This window comes from Lissotriton vulgaris, unplaced genomic scaffold, assembly GCF_964263255.1.
Source record: "Lissotriton vulgaris unplaced genomic scaffold, aLisVul1.2 SCAFFOLD_692, whole genome shotgun sequence".
NCBI classification, from domain to species: domain Eukaryota; kingdom Metazoa; phylum Chordata; class Amphibia; order Caudata; family Salamandridae; genus Lissotriton; species Lissotriton vulgaris.
Window position 1 is genome coordinate 579,841 of NW_028252646.1, and position 22,562 is coordinate 602,402.

Sequence of the window (22,562 nt, forward strand, 5' to 3'; positions counted from 1 at the left end):
ATCTCACCCCTACCTCATTCAAATTGGCCCCCAAAGGAATGCTGGCCTAAACGTGGCAGCTGCCCACTACTTGCTGGGCAGCTGTGAAATCCAAAAAGATGGGCACTGGCACCCTCTTTCCTCCACTAGGACTCTAACAAAATAAATGGGCGAAACGTTGCAGCTGCCTGCGCTTCGCAGGGCATCTGTGGGAATGCACCGGCATCAACAAGGCGGTGCATTCAGCTTCCCCTCAATCACTGGGGGCGCACCGGCAGATTTCTCTGGGTTCTGGTGGGTGGGGGCAGGCACCGACAATGTGCGTCGTCTCTCTCCCACCCCTGGGCCCCTCCTCACCTGGTTGGGCGGTCTCTCTCTTCTTTTGGTCCAAGGAGCGGGGTAGGCTCTTGCCTGCTTCCGTGTTCTTGCAGAGCGCTCCGCCAACAACCAGTCTGCTCTGCCTGGCATCCGGGCCACCAAAGGGCAGCGCGGCGGCCCCTCTTGTAGATCCTCTGTGTTCTCGGCAGCGGCCTCACGCGGAGGCCAGAACTAGCAGGGTGGGCTCCGGCTTCGGTTCTAAAAAAAAGTACTAATACGTGGAAACAGCGGCAATGCAGGGTGGGCACCGCTCTTTCACTAAAGATTATTGTGGGGTGGGCACCCGCTGGCAGCACACACATATGCAGGGCTGCGCCCGCTTCAATAAGGGGCTCAGGAGGGAATCCCACATGCCGGGATTCCCTCGCAGCCCCGTGCTGCAGCAGGGCCTGCTCCTCTCCCCTTAGGCAACCCAAAAACAGCACTCACGAGGGGCTAGGCCACAAAAGTACTCAAAAAGGCAGAAATAAGAGAGTCCTTGGTGCTGGAGAGACCCCAGCAAAGTGAAGCCAGGCAGGCCAGCACACGGGGACCCCCAGGAAACAGCAGCTAGGTCCCATTGCGGTTCCTCCTGGCAGAGTGTCCTCCCAAAGTAAGAACAAGCACAACACTTTCATGGGGTCACAGCCCTTACATTTATAGGACAATTTCCTTTGTGTTACAGCACAGGGCTTGGGAAACCAGATGCAACTGGTTTTGGAGCACTATGTTTACCAGGCTCCTCTTCCCTACTGTTAGGTGGGGGCTCAGTGATCAGACGCACCACAAGAGGCGGAGCCAGCAATGTGGAGGGAAGGCACAGCCCTATTCAGGTCCCAGGTGCAACTCCTCCCTCCCATCTGCTTGTAGCTCTCTCTATTCTTCACTGGGCTGGCTCACCCTGTCTCCTGGAGCCATCCACACCATCCAGCCCCTGTCACTCACAAGCCAGATATGCAATTCACATCAGGCAAGCAGACACACACAACACAGAAATGCCAATTTCTAAAATGGCATTTCTCCACAAGTCATCATAAATCTGTGCATGCCATTGCGCAGCATTTATTCTCACGAGTTCATACATACTAAACTCGACCCTTCACTCCTCTCATACAGGAATTACCATGGACACACATATCCCCCATGCAGTCCTATGGGAGGGCAGGACAATCTCACCACACGCACTCAGAGAGCGCACGCACTCTACACTGGGCCACAGTGCTAAAGTGCATAGAGGTCTAAAATCAATACCACCATGTCAGAGCTTAAGGCAAAAAGTTCAGGGGTGAACCTGCCAAAAGGGCCAAGTCCAACACAGATGAAAAGTGGGTGGAATCTAGGGAAGAGCAAGAGCCGCACTCAGCTTTAAAGTTACAAAATAAACCTTAAACGCCACGGCTGAAGCAGCGAAAAGAGAGGGGGTTGTTTGTAGTGTAGCTTCTGGTGTGTGCGGCAGCAGGGGGTAGGGTTAATGAAGCAATAAGACAAAAATGTGAGTAGACTGACAGCAACATACTGGTTACCTTGGACTTCTGCGCATTATATACTAGTATCCCTATATCTGGGAGATTGCCGCCATACAGCATTTTTGGAAATCGGAGACGCCATTCTACTTGAGCATTCTGGAATGCTAATAGATTTGATTACTGTTGTTTTGGCTAACAATGACTTTATCCGGGGAGTAGTATGATTTTACAGCAAGTTGCAATAACTTAGCATGGCCAGATTATCAGGCACAATCTGTTTTAGGATTTCACCCGATGCTCTTGGCTCTTCACAGGGTATCCTTCAGGATCACAGCGGTGTTCTTCTTGTTCTATCTGGTGGTGGTGACTTAACTGCTGCATTTCTTATCCCTATGTCATTGTTACAGTTGTTTAAGATACTTTGTATATCCTCTTGCAGCCTTGAAAAAGTCTCTATGACAAAACACATGAGGGCTGCCTGTCTGTAATGGATTTTACGTCTCAGACGCAAGAAAGGTGAATAATGGTGGAAACAATAAATCACAACAAACATCTCTAATCCTGCAGTACTTATTTACGGGCCACAGGGCATGGCCATTGGACTTCGCTGTGTGCTCCAGTATTCCTCAGCTCATTTGGAAGTGAGGTGTTGGCAGGATAGGCCTCTTTGCCTTAACGAGGGGGAGCAGCTTTCCCTTATCACAGTTGCACATCACAAAGGCACTGTATGAGCACTCTCACAAAGGAGTTATCACTGGTCTTTTGTGACTCCAGACATGCTGGACCCAGGGCAAGGAGGAAGCGGATGCCTGACAGGTCATGGCAGTGGAAGCCTCTAAAAAAACTCCTACTAGTGGGCGCAAGGTATAAATATTGTACTCCAGACCGCAAAAGAATAAATGAGGTCCCAGTGCCACCCACTGTCCCTCCTAATACTTCATGCCAGTAAAAACAACTGTCAACAAAGTCCCACAAAATTTTAGTGTCAGAGACAATTTGCATCACTGACACCTAGTGACCCCTCCTAACATATCTCACCATTAAAATGAACTATCAACAAAGTTCCACAATGCTCAAGTGCAAGATGTTCTCTTGCGAGTATACGGTGTCTTTATATCTACACTGATATTCTAAGCCTACATGGTGATTGTTTTGCCCATCCAATATTATCTTGTGCATATACTGTTATCTCAAGTTGATGCTGCTTTCTATCCTACCATGTGCCTATAGCAGCCACAAATCCGTTCTGATGAAGGCCCCCTTTTCCTCAAAGGGATCCTACCAGATCGCCTTGGTGACCTTTTTCACACTCCTCTGAGACTTGCATCCCATTCTTCCAAAGAAGTGCCCACCAACCGTCCATTGAAGGGCCCAATGTTACAATCAGGCGGCCATCTCAGCTGTTGGAGGCTGCCTCTTGACCACTATGCACACCTCTGAATGCTTCTCCTGAAGTCTAACTTTTGGTTATCCCCAGAAACAACTTCTGAGTATCACTTCAACTCCGGGAGCGTGGAAAGATACGCCCCCAACTCATTTCTGCAAAACCTCTCCAAACACGCTGCTAAAAAATATAAACACGAAATCCTTAAAGAACACCCAGAGACACTAATAACAGACATCTTCTACAATCCAACACACGGAAGTCTTAAAATGGACTTCATCTTCTACACTACGAAACCCACCAAAAGGAGAGAAAAAGTCATTCAACACCTTCATGTAACTAATGCTACCAATGCCCCTTATGGATCTAAACAAACTATATCCCTATCCCAGAACTTTAGTGGAGATCGGTCCATAACTATATACAGAAAAGGGACCATCCTAATCCAAGCCACTGAACAAAATTATCTATTTTCCACTTTCATGCTCTCTCCCAAATTCCAAGGTGATGATCTCACCACCCACTTCAACAGAAAAATGGGAGAACTACTTGACATAGTCAATCCTTTGAAACTCAAGAAATCAAGAAGTATCCCTTCCAGATCTTGGTTTAACAAAAACCTTAACAAAGAGGCAACAACTCCGGTTGGCTGAAAGAAACTGGAGACAACAACTCTTGTTAACACATCTTGCGATATCGGGAGCTAAACGCATAAAATACAAAAAAAAAATATCTTCAGAGAAGAATTCCCCTTCTTCTGAGCCCAACTTGACCCTTCTAGGAACCTAAAGGCCTTCTCAACGTCATCAAACAACAAACCTCCTCTTTCCCTCAACACTCAATAAATAACTCTACCATGCGCTGCGAAGAGTTTGCAACATTCCTCTCTGAAAAAATATCTAACATTGAAATCTCTCTTGACCCACCCATCTCTCTGTCCTACACCAAAGATGTCCCCCCTAGCAAAGAGGGCCTACCCAAGGCAAGAATTCGACTATGTATTTTAAGAAGAAGTGCTCAAATTACTCGCTTGCATGAAACCAACATCGCACATTTCCGATCCCCTCCCTCCTGAGTGTGTTTAGAATCTCAGTCACATCATATCTCGCCTGCATGGACCAAAATCATCAACTCCTCCTCCTAATTGAGAAGCTCCATGCCAACCTTCCTCAAACTCGGCCAAGTCACCCCCCTCATCAAACAACACAGACGCCGACTAGAACAACCTTAACAATTACAGACCTATATTTATTTACCTTCAGAAGCATGTCTCATCAAAGCAGAAGAGTGCCTGACGAACTTAGCAGTCCATACGCTGGTACTTTTCAGACAGGATTATTGGAACTCTTTCTTGCCTGGCCTTCCCCGAGAAAATTAGCATCACTGAGAGAAATGCTTCATACAGTTATCCACTTTGTGACAGGTCACAAAAATTTTTATCACATTTCTTCTATACTTTGCATCCTACAATGGCTTCAATTGAAGCAACAGACCAATGTAACACTGAATGCATCACCCACAAAGCCCTCCACAACTCCACATCCTCCTACGTGGTTGAAAAACTCAAAATCTCTGGATCTGAACAAGGATCGAGAATTCGTAAAGTCCTCCTGCTGGAACAAGCGACATTCAGGCAAGAACGCTTTATAAAGCTCGCCTTCTCTGTCACCGCTACAAGGATCTGGAACTCCCTCCCACAACCACCTTGAACAACCACAAGTCTTGCCACAATTAAAAACGAACTCAAAATCCTCCTATTTGAGAGACGCTGTGAATAATAAATCTGTGATCGCTTTTCTGCATCCACTTTTCCCCTATGGGGATTCAAAAGACGCTGGACAACATTAGTGCCTTCTGCAGGCATCGGAGCCTGGAAATTAATCTGCAAAAGACCAAATATATGTCCTTCCATACTGTCAATACTACTCGCCCAAATCCGAGTTTAGATGGGCAGTTACTAGAAAAGGTCAACATCTTTGATTATTTGGGTACTAGCAGCCCGTCCCGACGTTGTCCGGGTATGAATTGCTGCCGGCCAGTAGTATATTGTTTTGTAGGATTTCGTTTTGATAGCATTTCTTATCTGGGACAGGCCTGTGAAACGCTCCGATTCACAGTGCACTGCTGATGCACTTAAGAGTGCGTGTTCAGTAGTGCGTGAACTCGAGTTTCCCTACTTTATTTTTCCTTGCAATATTATATAGCGCTAACTCGACAACATGGCATGAGCACAATGTACATTACAGAAGAACACATTCATTTGTGGTAGGCACGGGGAGACAAAGCGATTTGCCTGGAATCACAGGATGTTGAGCTGATGCCGAGATTCGAACGTAGCTCCCCAGCTCTAAAGTTCGCAATTCTAGAACTTGTGGCAGGAGGTGTGTCTAAAAGTGTATGTCGGTGCTGGCCATCAGTGAGAGAGATCTGTGCATTTTTCAAATCGGTGGTGAAAAAATATGAGTATGTTGCTGGAGATGTGGGCCGCCGTGCCACCAATGTACTTACCGGGGAGGGTAAACACCCATTATTCCGCAACTTTCTTTCCGCATACCATCACTCCGCATACTTTCATTATAAAAGTACCATGACTCTGCAATGCCATTATAACGCATGGCATTACATTTTATATGCTTTTACCACGCATACATTTACAATGAAATTCGTTGTAAATGCATGAATGGTAAAAGCATGTTTTTTTGTTATGTTTGGATAAGGTAAGTATGGGTATAGGGGTATATGTTTTGGGGTACTGAGGTATATGTTTTTGGGTGTTTGGTTATTTTAAGGGTTCAGATATAGTTTTGGGTTATGGGGTACAGGGGTATTTTAGGTTTCAGGAGTAGGTTTAGGTTTTGGGTTACAGGGTTATTTTTATGGTTCCGGGCTAGGTTTGGGTTTTGGGGTACAGGGGTATTTTTAGGGTTCAAGGGTAGGTTTGGGTTTTGGGGTACAGGGGTATTTTAAGGGTTCAGGGCTAGGTTTGGGTTTTGTGGTACAGGGGTATTTTAGGGTTCAGGGGTAGGTTTGGGATTTGGGGTACAGGGGTATTTTTATGGTTCAGGGCTAGGTTTGGGTTTTGGTGTACAGGGGTATTTTTAGGGTTATGGGGTAGGTTTTGGTTTTGAGGTACAGGGGTATTTATAGGGTTCAGGGCTAGGTTTGGGTTTTGGGGTACAGGGGGATTTTTAGGGTTTAGCGGTAGGTTTGGGTTTTGGGGTACAGGGTATATTTATAGGGTTAAGATGGGTTAGTGTTTAAGGGTGTTGGGGTATTTTAAGGAGTAAGGGTGGGTTATGATGATGGGATGCAGGGGTATTTAAAGGGAGCAGGGTGGACACCTGGAGCTGGAATGTACTGAACCTGGGAATAAAAAACTATGAAATATTGGGCACAACGCACACTTTTTTTCTCGTAATCCCGTGCCCCGCACTCGCCCACGCCCCCAGCACATGCTCACGATATGAGACATGGCATGAAGGGCGGAACGTACCACATGCCCCCAGCGTATGTCGCGCCACCAGCATACACCCACAGCACAACGCAGACATGCCCACAAGGGACTACTTCCAACGCTGTATTGGGTGTTGTGATTGGTGCTGTAGTTCCTGAGATTACCCGCCTCAAACGTTTGGGCTCTCTCTTTATTATATTAGTATGGATTGGTGAATTCTTTGTCAAATAAAAAAAAATTGTGAGAGAGAGAGAGCAGTGACTGACCATATACAAACAGAATGACTCATTTGTAGGTAATCCAGTCTAGAAATTATATTTGTAGCACCCCCCTCGTAGTTCATCCATCCAGCAATAGTCTAGAATGAAACTGAAGTGATTTGCAGTGTGCCCAAGCATTCTGTCTGGTGCACTGTAAGAACTCCAGCAGAAATATAGAATAAGTAACTGGGGGCCGAGGCCATCTGGGTATTTGAAATTAAAAACATCCTGCAGTGTCACCTTAGAGTACTAACACCTGCAGGCATCGGCTGCAGCTACCTGGTACAGCACAGGTGCCTCTGAGAGTTTATGTTTATAAAGCACAAGGATGGAGTCACTGTGGCTTTCGGTAACTCTCCTGTTTAAAAAAAAAATAATGTATAAATCGTTCTTATCACATATTCATGGAAAATGAAAAAAAAGATACTTTAGAAAACATCAAGCAACACGGGACGTACAAGCCAGACTCATAGTCAACCCTCAAAAAGTGTGTCACTGATACAAATCTGTTACATAAAGATGATGAGCATACATCGTACAACCAATATCAGAACGTTGAGTACGTTTGCACACCATGCCACATGCCTTGATGCACTTTTCTAGACGAAACAAAGGTAGCAATGTTCACAGGCAACGCCCACAGGCAAGCAGCAAGCTGAGCTCATGGAGTGAGTAAAATCACCAACCAGACTGCAACATTTAGGGGTAAAGGATAAGGTGGAACTGGGATTAACTGTAGGCAAATTCATTTATGCAAAGAAGGAGGCTACGGACCCCTCTCCGTTGTGTGGCATCCAAACTTGTGCGGTCTACAGGGCATAGATTGTTAGCATGGGCACAAAAGTAAAGGAGGCATCAAATTGCGATGAATATTGAGACATAAAAGGTTTTAAGTAAACAGCACTGTAACACAGGTAAATACACAATGCTCTGTGGATACTCAAGAAGGGATTCGATCATAGTTTACATTTCATAAAACCATGATGAATAATCGTTTTCCAAATTGCGGGTACCTGAGCTTCATACATAACCCTCTTTGTTTGCATTATGTTCAGGTTAAGGCAGCTGCCTGACCAAAGTACTTACTTTTCTGCTCTGTAGTCTGACTGTCAGGCTGGTAGTCGCGTCTAGACAGTCATTGAGCCCACAGAGTCCTCTGGCACTCTGAGCGTCGAGCGCGGTGCAGCGACGGCCGTGAGCAAGCACTGACTGAAGCTTCCCGCATTACCCGAGGCCCCGACTCATGCACTGGCAGGTGTGAGGGTTGAAACTGCCGTCCTGCCCGGTCCAAAGCCCCGGGAATAAATATGCGCAGGCAGCAGCACCTTTATTATGCCGCGTCGCTGGGACAGCAGTCAGCACACCACTCCACTCGAGCCTCCTGAATCCGACCTCACTTCCGGACAGCAGTGGAGCGGGCGGGAATTTCTAAAGCTAGAGGCAGCAGGGCTTAAAGTAACATTGCAGCGCAGCAGACTGTGTTCAAAATTAATAACTGTTCACTGAGCCTGCTGGCACGTCCCCGTCCCCGAAGGGAGCTCAGCAGCAGAGCCGGTGCGTGTGTTAGCAGTCTGGTAACCAGTTTCAGAGCTGGTACAGCAAAGTGAGACAGTGGCATTTAAATGCGTGACAATGTATTTCAGTGCGGTGATGCAGACCACCACACTGAAATGCATTAGTGTCACACGTGAAGCGTGATACTTGGCAGGCATGCGTAGGAGGAATGAAATAAGAGATGATCTATGCACAAGGAAGGGACTGACATTGCGAGCCGGCGGAACTACAAAAATGGCCGCTGTGATGTCATTTTGTAGTCCAGCGGGACGTTTTTTCACCGATGGTCAGTGTTGCCAGCTCAAAGGGCAGTGAGCTATAAAATACGAATAAACAGACTCTCGCTAGTAAGAGCGATAGTTTCCTTGCAGGCATCAACCAATACCTTATAAAAACGGGGCAGATATAAAACGAAGAAAAAGTAGTCCCCTTTGCTGAAACAATACTAAAACGCCCAGGTTCTTTCCCGATGTCATCACGCAGACGTCGCGGCCGGCGCTACTTGCAAGGGACTACTTTAATTTTATTCCTAATTTTTTAAACAACGTATATTTTTTATTTTTATATAGCCTATGTCCTTCTGCTTGCCCTGAGGTTTTCAAAGATGTCTTGAGTGTTTGGATTGGTGGTGTACTTTTCGAGTTTACCTGGCTCAAAGGACACAGTTCTCTCTTTATAATAGTAGTATAGATAACATTAACAGAGGGAATGGATTGGGGTCCCCAGATTACCAAAGCTCGCTTGAAACTTTCCCAGGTAGCAGGAGGCATTCAACATTTTTACAGGAATGCTGCAGTCGAGTTGTCAGCCCTGCATTAGAGTTATATAAAGTACAGGCAAGGAGTGCCTCTTTATAGGGGGCAGAAACATGGGCCCATTGTGACTTTAATAGGTTAACGTGTACCCAAAATAGCTTTATTAGACAACCCTTGATGCTTCCATCCAGCACCCCTTTAGTTCCTCTGCGTATGGACCTTGGTGTTAGACCCATCGCAGAGGAAGCTTCATTACGATCATTATTGTATTGGCGGCGTTTGTGGAGCTCCTTCGAGTTAGTGCATTATAGTGTGGAGCTTTCAGAATTAATGGGGCTTCTGGGTGCTCAAAAACTTGCTTGGCTCAAACACATAAAAACCAAGTGTGAGGCACTCGGTAGGTCCATCCTCTGGAGCAACCCTGAAGTAAGTTCCATGATGATAACCAAGAAAGATTTGGCTAAGAGGTTTAGAGATTTTAAGCTTCTGGGTCTTTACACAAGCACCTCTCTGGGCCAATTAACATCTGAATTCTTATTACTGAAGTATGTTTATTCCACTGAATTGGTATTAGATGACATACGACCATTTACAAAGAAATGGGCAAGCTCTGAATCATAGAATTGCCCTGTGTTTAATACTGCAGTAGAAATGGTCCTACATGTGCTATTCTCTTGTCAAGCACACAAACGCCATAGATCCCATTGGTTAAAACAACTTATAATACATTTGGGATCTGGCCATTGCAGCAAGGTATTTAGGATTCTCAAATCTGATACACAATTGCCGATTGTATTCTCTGTATCCCGATTATTGTTGTCCATGTGGTGTAACCGTAATGCTATTCTCAAAAAGGGCCTCTGATAAGTTCAAACTAATGATATTGTATTTTAGTTAATCAATTTTTTAACTCCCCAGTGACCAAAATTAGATTGGTTCTCTTTGTGTCCTTAGAAAGGATGGGGTTTCCTGTGATCTGTTTTTATTTGTATGTAAATTTGTTAGAACTAATATATGATCAATGCTTTGTATTTGTATTTTAACTCAACGGCCAATCAGGCATTGCCTTTTTTATCTGTGTTTTTATATGGAAGTTATGATGTATTTTATACATTGTAAAAGAATGCAACTATTTATTTTATTTGTATGTAAACAATTTTATGCTATATTCTAAACAATGCTTTTATGGCTGTTCGCCGAAATAAAGTTTTTCAGGCAAGCAAGCATCCACTTTTCCAATGTATCCGGATAGTGACTTTTGAACTCTCTCCCCTGGCGTGATCTGTGGGATTAGTCTATTGCTTAACTATTATTTAATGGCACATCTAATATGCATTTTGGTCTTTCTTCTTTAGAAAAGTACTTCAATGCCCTTTAGCCAAGATTGTACTATATAAAACCACAAAAATAAACACATTTGGTATGACAAAAAGAAACCATAAAAAACATCTTTTTGAAAAGTTTGTGCAGATTTGTCAAAAGATTCCAAAGTTATTAGCAAAGAAATAATTGCTTTTCAATAGAAACTCTTATAACCACAAAGGGAAGGACGGAAGAGCGGGAGGGAGAGAGAGAGAGAAAGAGAAATAGAAAGAGAGAGAGAGAGTGAGAGAGAGAAAGAGAGAGAGAGAGAGAAAGATAGTAAGAAAGAGAGAGAGAGAAGGAGAGAGAGAGAGAGAGAGAGAGAGAGAGAGAATATGGTTTAAGTGAGTTTCAAATAATTTTTAAACATAAATTAAGATGTTAAAAGCAATCCCAATAATAACTTCATTGTGACCTTTGTGTTTTTGATCCAAGACTGCCAGACAGCACTAAAGACATTGTGGGGTTATTCAGAAAGCATCCCTGGGAATACATTCCTCACATCCGTCCCTCCCGCTGCCCAAACTTTGTTTACTGTATTCTTCCACTAACATGCTTTCTTTAAAAAGGCCTTTAATTCTTGTTTTTATCTGGTCACATTTGCTGTGCATTCAAAGACAGAGGTCAAATGTCAAGCTCTCTCTTTGAGAAAGCTTGGTGTTTACTTTTCTTCCTATGACTTCAAAATGAGAGAATGTATGTGACAATTCTGCTGAGTATCCATACAAGAGGAGAAGAAGTAAGATTGTTTTCCTAGCACACAACAAAAAACAAGCACTGGCAAAGCCAATTGGTCTTGCCTTGCGAACCTACTGACTTTGCAAATGACTTATAGCAGTGTCCCACACCATCAGCTGAAAAATAAATATCCTACTGCATTTTGCCGGGTTACAAAGATTGACACCTAGTTACTGAGGCCTACCCTTTGAATTTCAATCAAATGTGGTGGATATGATTAATAAAAGTAGAATGCCGGGAACGGAGAGTTACTACTGTGCCATCAATAAGCTTCTTAGGTGCCGCACCTAAAAATGTTGATATTATTTATTTTTTTTGAACCCCGGGAAAGGGGACTATTAGTCTCATAAGAAGCTAAATATGGTTGCTCTCTGTTGCAGGGAATCCCAGCCCACAATCAGAGCCTGAGAAGTCTCTCCCCAGTGTAAGTATGTTATTTTTTTTTAAGTAGTTTGGCCACGCCGCCGTACTTTATTTGACTAATTTCCTCAAGATACCACTAGCAAAGCGCCCAATAATTTCCAAATCAGCCTACGGGCTTGCCATCTTTCACGGTATTGGGTGTAAATGCCTGAGATGTCCTGATAGTTTTCTGCTTCAATATGGCCACCACGCAGGCAGCATCGAGGGCCCTGGCCTTGCAGGGCGTGAAAGTAATTTTTCAGCCCTCACACACCTTCTTCACAGAAGGCACCAGGTGTGGGGGGTCTCACTGCACTCAGGTGTGTTATTCATTTATTAATTCAGTGTTTTATATAGTGTTAACATGGCCCAACTGCGTATCAGAGTGCTTCACAATTCTATAGCATTGTACTTCTGACATTTGGTTTGATTAGTTCTTTAAACAAACTACCAAGTATATATATTTAATTTTAAGTGGAAAGCATTTCTACTTTACAAATAATACATCTCCTAAAGATTACTAGAGATCAACTTGCATTACAATAGTATGTGTCCTAAATATTACAACATGTGACATTTTAGAAATACATGTACTAAGAATACCTCATATCATTTAGTACAGTGGATTGTACGTAGCAAACAGACTGGTTACAGAATATATAGCTATTATCCTATACTGCTTTCGGCCCGGAAACGTTGTACAGATGTGGCAGGGTCGCGTCATAATGCTGCTGGTGAGAGCTGCCCGAAGAAGCTTCAGTGGCATGGCCCTCTGTACATGCCAATGTCCCCTCCACCCAAAGCCGTCCTTCCATTACCCTAGGTGCCAACTTTACAGTCGACAGTGAAGTTTCTGGTCGGCAGGAGTAGACATGAGCACTTTAGCTGACACGGCTGCTACCATTATGCAAAGGAGAGGTGGTGAAGGCAAGAAAATGAAGAAATTTGCTTTTATAAATAACGAGCAAAGAGAGGCAAGCCGTGATTGAATTGAATTGAATTGAATTGAAAGATTATTTCTATAGCGCTTAACTACCCGGAGGCCTCGTAGCGCTTGACAGGAAAGAAGCAGAGCGCAGACAAGTTCTCATCTTAAAAGGACATTCAAAATAGATGCGTTTTTAGAAGCTTACGGAAGGACATCAAATTACGGTTCTCTCGCATAGCTCAAGGAAGAGAGTTCCACAATTTGGGTGCAGTGCATGAGAACGAACGTCCTCCCCATCTTGACTTCCTGATTTTCTTAGTGGTGGCAAGGTGTAAGGTGCTGGAGCAAAGGGATATCGGCGGCAGGTAAGGCGTTAGCAGAGAATGGAGGATGGCCGGGCCTGTTTTCCACATGGCTTTTTGAGCCATGCACATAGCCTTACATTGTATCCTGCCAGCCACAGGTAGCCAGTGAAGCTGTCGGAGGGCAGGACATGCTGATTGTCTCCTTGGGACCTGCATGAGCATCCTTGCTGCGCTATTCTGGACTACTTGCATTATACTACGCGCTTCAAACGGGAGGAGGGGAATAATTTTGCGGTTTTGAGTAATTTTGTGATGAGTGAGACAGTGAGGAACTGGCTCTCTTACTTTGAAGTCAGAGAAAGAACATGCTGTTTAGGGGAAACATCATCTGACACTTGATCTCAGTCTGTGAATGAACAGCAAATGTGACGAGATATGAATAAGAATTACAGACGTTTACAAAAAAGCTTGGAGCGAGTGAAAAAAGTGCTCATATGAAGTGCTCTTAGACAAAGAAAAAGTAAAAGTGCCTAAAGCAGTTGACACTATGGGACCATTGCAAGGATACAAGTAATGGGACGGTGCTCCATGGGAGGGAACAATTTACGAAAAGGAGGGACAAGTAGGAAAGATTAGCCATTTGGAAGCAAGGCTGTTTAAAGGAGATTCGAAGAAACAAATAAAAAAGCAATGGGTGTGCAGTACGCCCACAAAGTTAAGTGCTAAAAAAAAGAACTGTGCTGATGTTTCATAATATATAAGAATTAGTACAAATGAAGCACATTTGTTTTGTATTACTGGAGTGTGGAGAAAAATATTTGAATAAGATTGAAACACATTAATACATTTGTAAACATTACCCAATCTACCCTACCCCACTCCACCCCAAACGTACCTATACCAATCTACCCCATCCAAACTACCCCACTCAAATCTACTCCAATCAATCCCACCACACTCTACCCCACCCCAAGCCAATCTACCCTACACCACTCTATATAACTCCACTCCATTCTACTCCAGTCCAATGTACCGCAATCCAAACTACCCCAATATACTGCACTCTAATCTACTCCACTCCAGTCTTCCCCACTCTACTCCAATCTACCTCATTCCACCCCACTCTTCTAATCTATCCCACTCCAATCCACCCAATCCATCCTACTCCATCTCAATCTACTCCACTCCACCCAAATCTACCCCAATTCAATCTACCCTATTTGACTCCAACCTACCCCATTCCACTCTACCCCAATGTATCCCCCTTCTATCTACCCCACCCGGCCTGTGCCACTAACTTTTAGCCATGCCGACCAGCAGTCACACTGGTGTACATAATGGTTAAAACTCGTTGCCAAAGCCAATAGCTTTCAGATAGGAGACACCTATTTGTTTAGCCAATGCTTGTTTTCAGTGTTTTTTTTCATCATATACACACTCAACAGTTACCTGCAGCCAATTCCAAGCAAGCACAGGTGTTCCACGGTGCCTGGGCACAGCAGGGGATTCCCTAAAGGGCCTGGCTTATGTTTTTTTATTTTTATTTTTAAGGGTTCCTGGACACTTTCTTGGGGTTCTTGGACCCCTGCAAACTTGTGTATCCTTATTGGACATCGATAGGGTTTCAGACCGAGCAGCAGGTCTCCGAACATCACAAATGTCCACCAACGTACAAGGCCTATTACTGTGCCTGCGCAGACTCCTGCCTAAGGTTTCCGGACTTCAAGGGTCATGATGTGGAATTCAACTTCTGTCTCAAAATCGGCAATTTCTTTCTACATTTTAACATTAGGCAGCCCCTGTGCCAGGGAGAGACAGGATGGCACCACGGCTCTTTATGGCTTCTTTAGTATTTTTACAGGATGCGGGGAACAAGTCTCTTCATCATGTAATGGTTCAAGATGTAGCCAGCCAATCAGGGAGCTTCAGGTCCGCAGACCCAACTTTGGGTTTACGTATCCGAAATGGATGGGCGAAAAAACTTCCTCATCCAATCGGATCCAATATATTTTTACATTTGGGGCCGCGAGTCCAGATGCACGGACCATTCGTGGGCTAAAGGTCCAGCTAGATCTATCTTAAATGACCAGTGGCTTAATTTGAGGACCACGAAAAAACACTGCATGAAACTAGCCATGCCAATCCCAAATAGTTATGTGCAGATTCATTGAACTGTGCCAAAGTTATTATATGTATATATATATACATATATATATCTATATATATACTAATATAATAAAGAGAGAGCCGAAACCTTTGAGGCGGGTAATCTCAGGAACCACAGCACCAATCACAACACCCAATACAGCGTTGGAAAGGGCAGTTGCAGCAGAAGGACATAGGCTATGCAGACGCCCACCATATACATTTAAAAGGTAAAAGAACCGTGCCAGCAGAGTAGTCCCTTGTAGGCGTGTCTGTGTTGTGCTGTGGGCGTGTGCTGGGGGCGTGTGGTATGTTCCGCCCTTCATGCCATGTCTCATATCGTGTGCTGTGGGCATGTGCTGGGTGTGTGGGCGTGTGCGGGGCGCGGGATTACGGAAAAAAAAGTGAGCGTTGTGCCCAATATTTCATTGTTTTTTCTTCCCAGGTTCTGTACATTCCAGCTCCGGGTGTCCACCCTGCTCCCTTTAAATACCCTTGCACCCCATAATCATAACCCACCCTTACTCCTTAAAATACCCCAACACCCTTAAACACTAACCCATCTTAACCCTATAAATATACCCTGTACCCCAAAACCCAAACCTATCCCTAAACCCTAAAAAAACCCTGTACCCCAAACCTAGCCCTGAACCCTATAAATACCCCTGTACCTCAAAACCCAAACCTATCCCTGAACCCTAAAAATACACCTGTACCCCAAAACCCAAACCTAGCCCTGAACCCTAAAAATACCCCAAAACCCAAACCTAGCCCTGAACCCTTAAAATACCCCTGTACCCCAAAACCCAAACCTACCCCTGAACACTAAAAATACCCCTATACACCAAAACCCAAACCTAGCCCTGAACCCTAAAAATACCCCTGTACCCCAAAACCCATACCTATCCCTAAACCCTAAACCTACCCCTGTACCCCATAACCCAAAACTATATCTGAACCCTTAAAATACCCAAACACCCCAAAACATATACCTCAGTACCCCAAAACATATAGCCCTATACCCATACTTACTGTATCCAAACATTTAAAAAAACATGCTTTTACCATTCATGCATTTACAACGAATTTCATTGTAAATGTATGCGTGGTAAAAGCATATAAAATGTAATGCCATGCGTTGTAATGGCATTGCGGAGTCATGGTACTTTCGTAATGAAAGTATGCGGAGTGATGATATCCGGAAAGAAAGTTGCGGAATAATGGGTGCACAGGTAAGTACATTGGAGGCACGGCGGCCCACATCTCCAGCAACATACTCATATTTTTTCACCACCGATTTGAAAAATGCACAGGTCTCTCTCATTGATGGCCAGCACCGACATACACGTTTAGACACACCTCCCGCCACAAGTTCTGGATTTGCGAACTTTAGAGCTGGGGAGCTACGTTCGAATCTCGGCATCAGCTCAACATCCTGTGATTCCAGGCAAATTGTTTTGTCTCCCCGTGCCTATCACAAATGAATGTGTTCTTCTGTAATGTAAATTGTGCTCATGCCATGTTGTCGAGTTTGCGCTATAAAATATTGCAAGGAAAAATAAAGTAGGGAACCTCGAGTTCACACACTACTGAACGCCCACTCTTAAGTGCATCAGCAGTGCACTGTGAATCGAAGCGTTTCACAGGCCTGTCACAGATAAGAAATGCTATCAAAATGAAATCCTACAAAACAACATACTACTGGCCGGCAGCAATTCATACCCAGAAAACATCGGGACGGGCTGCTAGTATAATTATATTACGTGGGATTCTGTAATCCCTGTATAAATAGCAGTATCTAATTTATTTATAATCAGGAATTTGTGACGCACCAAGTCAGTGATTATGAAGAAGAGACCTCAGAACTCGGCTTTTATAAGTTATTACAGTCGAGTTCTGAGGGCACAATGCCTGCTGCCAGTGCCAGCAGCTGATGTGAAAAGAAGGTCAAGTCACGAAGCATAATTGAAGCAGCTGTTTAAAGCAACAGACAGAACTTTGCTTTTATTACTTCTGCTGTGTGTTACTAGCTTACTATGAGAAGCAGAGGGAATATGTTTATTAGTTTCCCTAGATAAAGGAAGGGTGGAATCTTTCTGCAAGTTTCTACACGGTCCGAGCTACTGCAGCTTTTTTTTTTTAAATGGACTTTTATTGAACTATTGATCTTTTTGCAACAAATATATAACAGTTTTTATTTTTACTTTTGCACAAGAGGTTGTAAATTCATTTTTCATGTTGGCAAACATGTTAGCTGCTGCATATGTAGGAGCTATGCACCAAGGTTTGTGAGAAAGGTGATGGCGTGACCATGTATTATACAGGATAAAGTACCACCTGGTGCATATAATAAAATTATTGCAAGTCACCTCAGAGTTTCAAAACCTTTGTGTATCTGTCTATCATGAGATGGTGTGCACTCCTGGAGAACCCTGCAGTGAAAACAACATCTCTGGTCAGCCCTGCTGTTGAGGCCGAATACAGACTAGGGTTTTTATATAAGGAACTGGAGACGACTGCGTCTTACCCAATGTAACTGTGCAACTAGAAACACAGTTCCCTCTCTAGACTGCACATGTCTGCTATTCTCAATGAACACCACATCACTTGCATCCGACTATTACGTGTGGTTCTGGTCAGTAATTCCTCCCATGAATAGCACTATTTCCAGTTCCTCAGCGTGGAATGGGGACGAACAAGGAACGACAAGAGCTACTGGCCTATTTGTCTCATGCAACATCCCATTACCAGGCCTGTTTCTGCACAAGAAGGATGCAGTCCTGTGTGGAACCAGAGGAGGGGAATGTAGGGAAACGGATGAACGGCTTTACGACGCGTACTTTTACAACGCGTGCCGTTACAACGTGGTTTTTTCAACACAAGTCGTTACCACGACTTGCGTTGGAGGGGGTGCGGACTTAGGAATTTTTTAATTTACTATTCCAACACCAGCCTACATACAGTAGGAAAGGTGTTGGATAGTAAATAAAAAAATTCCTTGTCTTGCAGCGCCCTCCAGCGTAAGTCGTGGTAATGGCTTGCGTTGAAAAGACTGCGTTGAAGACTGCATTGTAACGGCACGCCGGTGTAACAGCCGCGTCGTAAAGTCTGTTCACCTAGGGAAACATCTCCACCCTGTGTACTCGTACTCTGGTGGTCAGTATTGCTCAGTGGGTTCCACACAAATCATAATCCTCCCCTCAGAGATTTTCTCAAATCTGCCCATACACTTTTTGAAGAGGTTACATGTGTTAGTATGCACTCCGAGAGTCCATTTATAGTGAAACACATACCTGAGGTAGCTTCGAACAGCAATAAATGTGATTTTGTATTTCCTCTCTCCATTGAGTCTTCATCTGCAGTATTTGTATCCAGTCCTAGGAATGATGGAGGCACACACTGACCCCGCTCATCAGGACAGGGCAGTTCTGCCTTGCAGTTCTGATGTTGATGCTGTAAATCAGGGTGCAGTAGTTTGAGTATGCTGCTCTGATTTGAACCCTCTGCATCAGTACAGGGAGGTTCTAGCTTGTACTTTTGATCTGAACCATGTGCATCTGCACAGGTCTGTTCTAGTTTGTCGTTCTGATCTGGTTCCTGTGCTTCAGGGCGCATAGATTCTAGCTCGTAGTTCACGTTTGGATCCTGCACATAAGGAAGTTCCTGCTTCAAGCATAGGTGTTGCTGTAGGCACTGGGTTTGTTGTGACCCCAACTCATCAAAGGACAATAGCCCAGACTCTAAGTGTTCATCTGGTGCCTTCCCATCAGGTGACACAGGTTGTAGTCTGCGGTTCTCCTGGGGATCTTGGAAATCAAAACACATCAATTCTTCCTCCAAAAGATCACCAGCTTCCTTCCCATCTGGTAGCATGGGTTGTATACGGTGGTTTTGCTGTGGTTTGTGTCCTTCAGGAAATAGTGGGTGTGGGCAGAGGATCTGCTGCTGGTCCCAGCTATTAGCAGACAATGGGGATGGTTCTTGCTTCAGGGGCTCATCTAGCTCCCACTCTTCTGGGATGGCTGACTGTACGCTCTTGTCTTGCTGTGATGTCTGCCCATCAACAAATTCTGAGTGAAGACACTGCTTTGCCTCCAGTGGTCTGCCTGGATGATCTGTCTGAGGGCACCGGGATAGAGGACAATCCTGCTGTACTACATTTCCATCTGGAAACCCAGGATGCATGCACTCATCCTGCTGCGACTCGTTTACATCTGGAAACCCAGGTTGCATGCACTGGTCCTGCTGTGTGTCACATCGATGTAGAAACATTGGCTGTAGACAAAGGTTTGGCTCCTCTGGACGCCCTTGAACATCGGTCGGAGAAGAGAGCGTACAGTCCTGCTCTGGTGCATGCCCATCAGAGAACACTGTCTGAAGACACAAGCTCGGTTCCACTGGCCTGTACAGTTGAGGTGTCGCAGGAAACCGGCTTACAGCACAATCTCTAATGCTCGCCGGACAGACCACCTTCAACGTCACTCCAGCATTATCTAGGGAACCTTGATCCTTTTCTATCCAGATTTTCTTAATCAGCCCAGCGACTTTAGAAGGTACGTCTTCCACAGTATATAGCAAGTTATCCAGTTTGGCTTCCAACTCCTCCAGCATGGATAAAAGGATAATGTGCGGCAGGTTCTCTGAAAGCGGTTTCAGGTCCTGGTCCCTCGTAGCATCATTTTGCGATCCCGAAGCGGAGACGTTATGGAGAGGTAAAGACGGGGCTGTGGCTCTTACGGATTCACGTGAACACTGCGCTGTCACTTTGTTTCCTGGAGCCCGTCTTCTCCCCATTCCGGTAAATTGATGTTCAAGTCTCAAGTGTCTGCAGAACAGAGGAAATGAGGAAAGACAACACGTTATCACAGGACAGTTAGGTCAAAATACTCATTCCTGGCTCACCAACCCCAGTGTGATCAGAGAACATCACTCATTTCTAAAACCAGAAAAAAATTCATTATTAAAATGTCACAATACCCGCAACATAGTTCATATATTATGAAAGGATATCAAGAGGGGGTAGTACCCAGCAGAAGTCACTGGGACCTGGGTTGTCAAAGTGATAGGTGGAAGGGGTCCCAGTAATGAACGAACAAATTTAAAAAACAGAAATACAAATAAATCAATCAAGAAACGAATATGTTCACATTGTTTTAATCACAATGTGAATGTATATACCAAATATATACTTTGTATCAAACAAGAAAGTACATTAGTGGTTTCACAGTGCCCTAAACGACAAGGGGGGGAGGGAAAGTGATTCTGTGAGGATAAAGTGAAGGGAAAGTGGAAGGAATATGCAAGTGACACTTTAGTCAATGTATATATGAAACATTACTCCATACTACACAGTCTGTGCAGAAATGAGGACCATATGGTTCAAAGTAGTATTTACACAAAACAACATACTCCACAAAGTTCAAACAATGAAAACAATGAGGCGTGGAGTTGATAATGCAAATGGTTGTCGACGTTTCGACCCTCTAAAATGCAGGTACAATTACTGTCCTTACGGTGGGGTCTTCATCAGGACGGGGGTAGGGGACACATCTATTTAAAATAAAATTCTTAAATTAGCAAGGAGGAATAATATCCCTATTTAATTCGAGAGTGAAAAACACATCGTTGTCATCAGGTAATGGTAGGGGATAAGATTATTACTGCGCCACATAGTTAGTTAGTGTGCGTTGGCTAGTAGACTAAATTGATCATGAGGGCTTCTCCATTGCATGATAGTTAGGACAACGATAAATGAACAAATTCATTCGCGTGACATAGCGGAGAGACGTAGAGAGCGGCCAAACCGGGGTCGGTGGCAGCGTGTGGCAACATCAAAACTCAGTAACCTTGGGATAGGCTTGGAATAAAGGCACAAAATATAGGCAGCGGGTCAACTAATGATAGTGATAGTAGACCAAGTGCAGCCTCGGATGTTCACAACAATTATACACTTACCACAAAGTGGTAGCCAAAAGAACGCGGGTTCAGTCAATCAGCGCGGTCCAAAGGTAACGTCAGTAATGGCGAAACTAATATTAAAATTAAAAGCGGCATTTAGGAGTAGTTTGGATTTTAGATGAGTTAAAAAGCCAGTAAGCAATATATAGATAGGAGCGCGGGGAAAAAACTTACCACGAGGTGGTAGCTGCACGACCCCAATTCAATCTATGTTGTTTGTTCGAGGTGCCGTCAGTAATCTCGAAACTGTAGGAGAAAATAAATGACGGGGGTCTAAATGTAGTAGAAGGAAGGCCAGCCGCATCCCAGCACTAAGACCCAAAGGTCAGATAGTCACTCACCTCGGATTATGGAAAGCGCGATCAAAAATCGATTGTGGTAAAGTCTGGATGGGTCAGACAAGCTGTGGGCTGTCCTAAACGTAAAAGAAGGATACGATGTTGAATCGGCCCACGGAGGGAGGGTAGTATATCAAGTATTAACATACATCTACATGTCGCTTACCGGGTATGGAGTGAAGCACATCCCGCAACGAGCTGGAAATCGCAATAGCGAAGTCCGGTTCCGGGTGTCATGATATCACCATGGTAATGGAGTCACGTGGTGCCGAGCTCCCGTGTAGGCATGGTAGAAAGACTACCAATGACGCCAAAATGCTCGAGTTTAATTCAATGAATTTATAAAGCAAAACTGTATTTTAATCAACAAGACCGCGTGTTCAAAAGCGTTATTTATTGTCAAAACCTATGCAGGAAACATAAAATTATGAGAGAGATCGTCATTCAAATCAGTGTAAGACATGCCTGAACTAGGGGATACTAGCACAAGTGCTATAGGGTGATCAAAGGACGTGTAATCGCCCGTAATTATGATGATCAAGCCACCAATGGAACAAGTATGTCTATAGCCTCCATTGGGCGTCAAAAGAGGGGGGGGGATCTATTTTGATTCTCATAATTTAGATAGATAATTGAGCAAAGACGGAGTTGCCCACCATTGCGGTGATATTGCTGGGAAGTGCAATAGTTGTGTCCTTGATTTAATGCCAAATGCCTATAAGGGCTAATCAGGGGTGTCCCACAATTATAAGACTCGAAATTAGCTTATATATCCGACTAGTCAGGACAGGGGCACATTTACAGTTAGTGTATTCAAAGGGAATAGCAAATTAACCATCTTATGTCATTACTAAGAAAATCATTCCATAACCAATATAGCTAGACTGGATAGTGTCTGAAACACAACAGGAAGTAGCATACTACTAGCATCAGGGAACGTACACAATTCTTACCATTCAATTTAAGTATAATGCTAAACATAAAATGGTCACAACATTAGATTGAAGTAATGGTTTAGTGCAAGGCGCACCTAGGAGGGAGGCGGCGTACCTCTCACATGAGGGTAAAGGCCGTCCAAGGTCTCACTAGAAGTTGATAGTCACATAAAAGAATTGTGGCGTACCTCTGGCATCAGGGTAAAGGCCACATACGCTTCAGGTTAGTCTTACAGAAAAAT

At 44.2% G+C, this 22,562-nt stretch overlaps 1 protein-coding gene across 1 annotated transcript in view; it reads right to left on the reverse strand.

Moving 5' to 3' along the window:
* Window positions 1-19,883, reverse strand: part of LOC147662089 (uncharacterized) — a 138,208-nt gene extending 118,325 nt beyond the window's left edge. The window contains 2 exon segments of the mRNA XM_086951119.1: window positions 7,180-7,258; window positions 18,383-19,883. Coding sequence (XP_086807245.1) covers window positions 7,180-7,258; window positions 18,383-19,883 — 1,580 coding nt within the window.
* Between the last annotated feature and the right edge of the window lie 2,679 nt (window positions 19,884-22,562).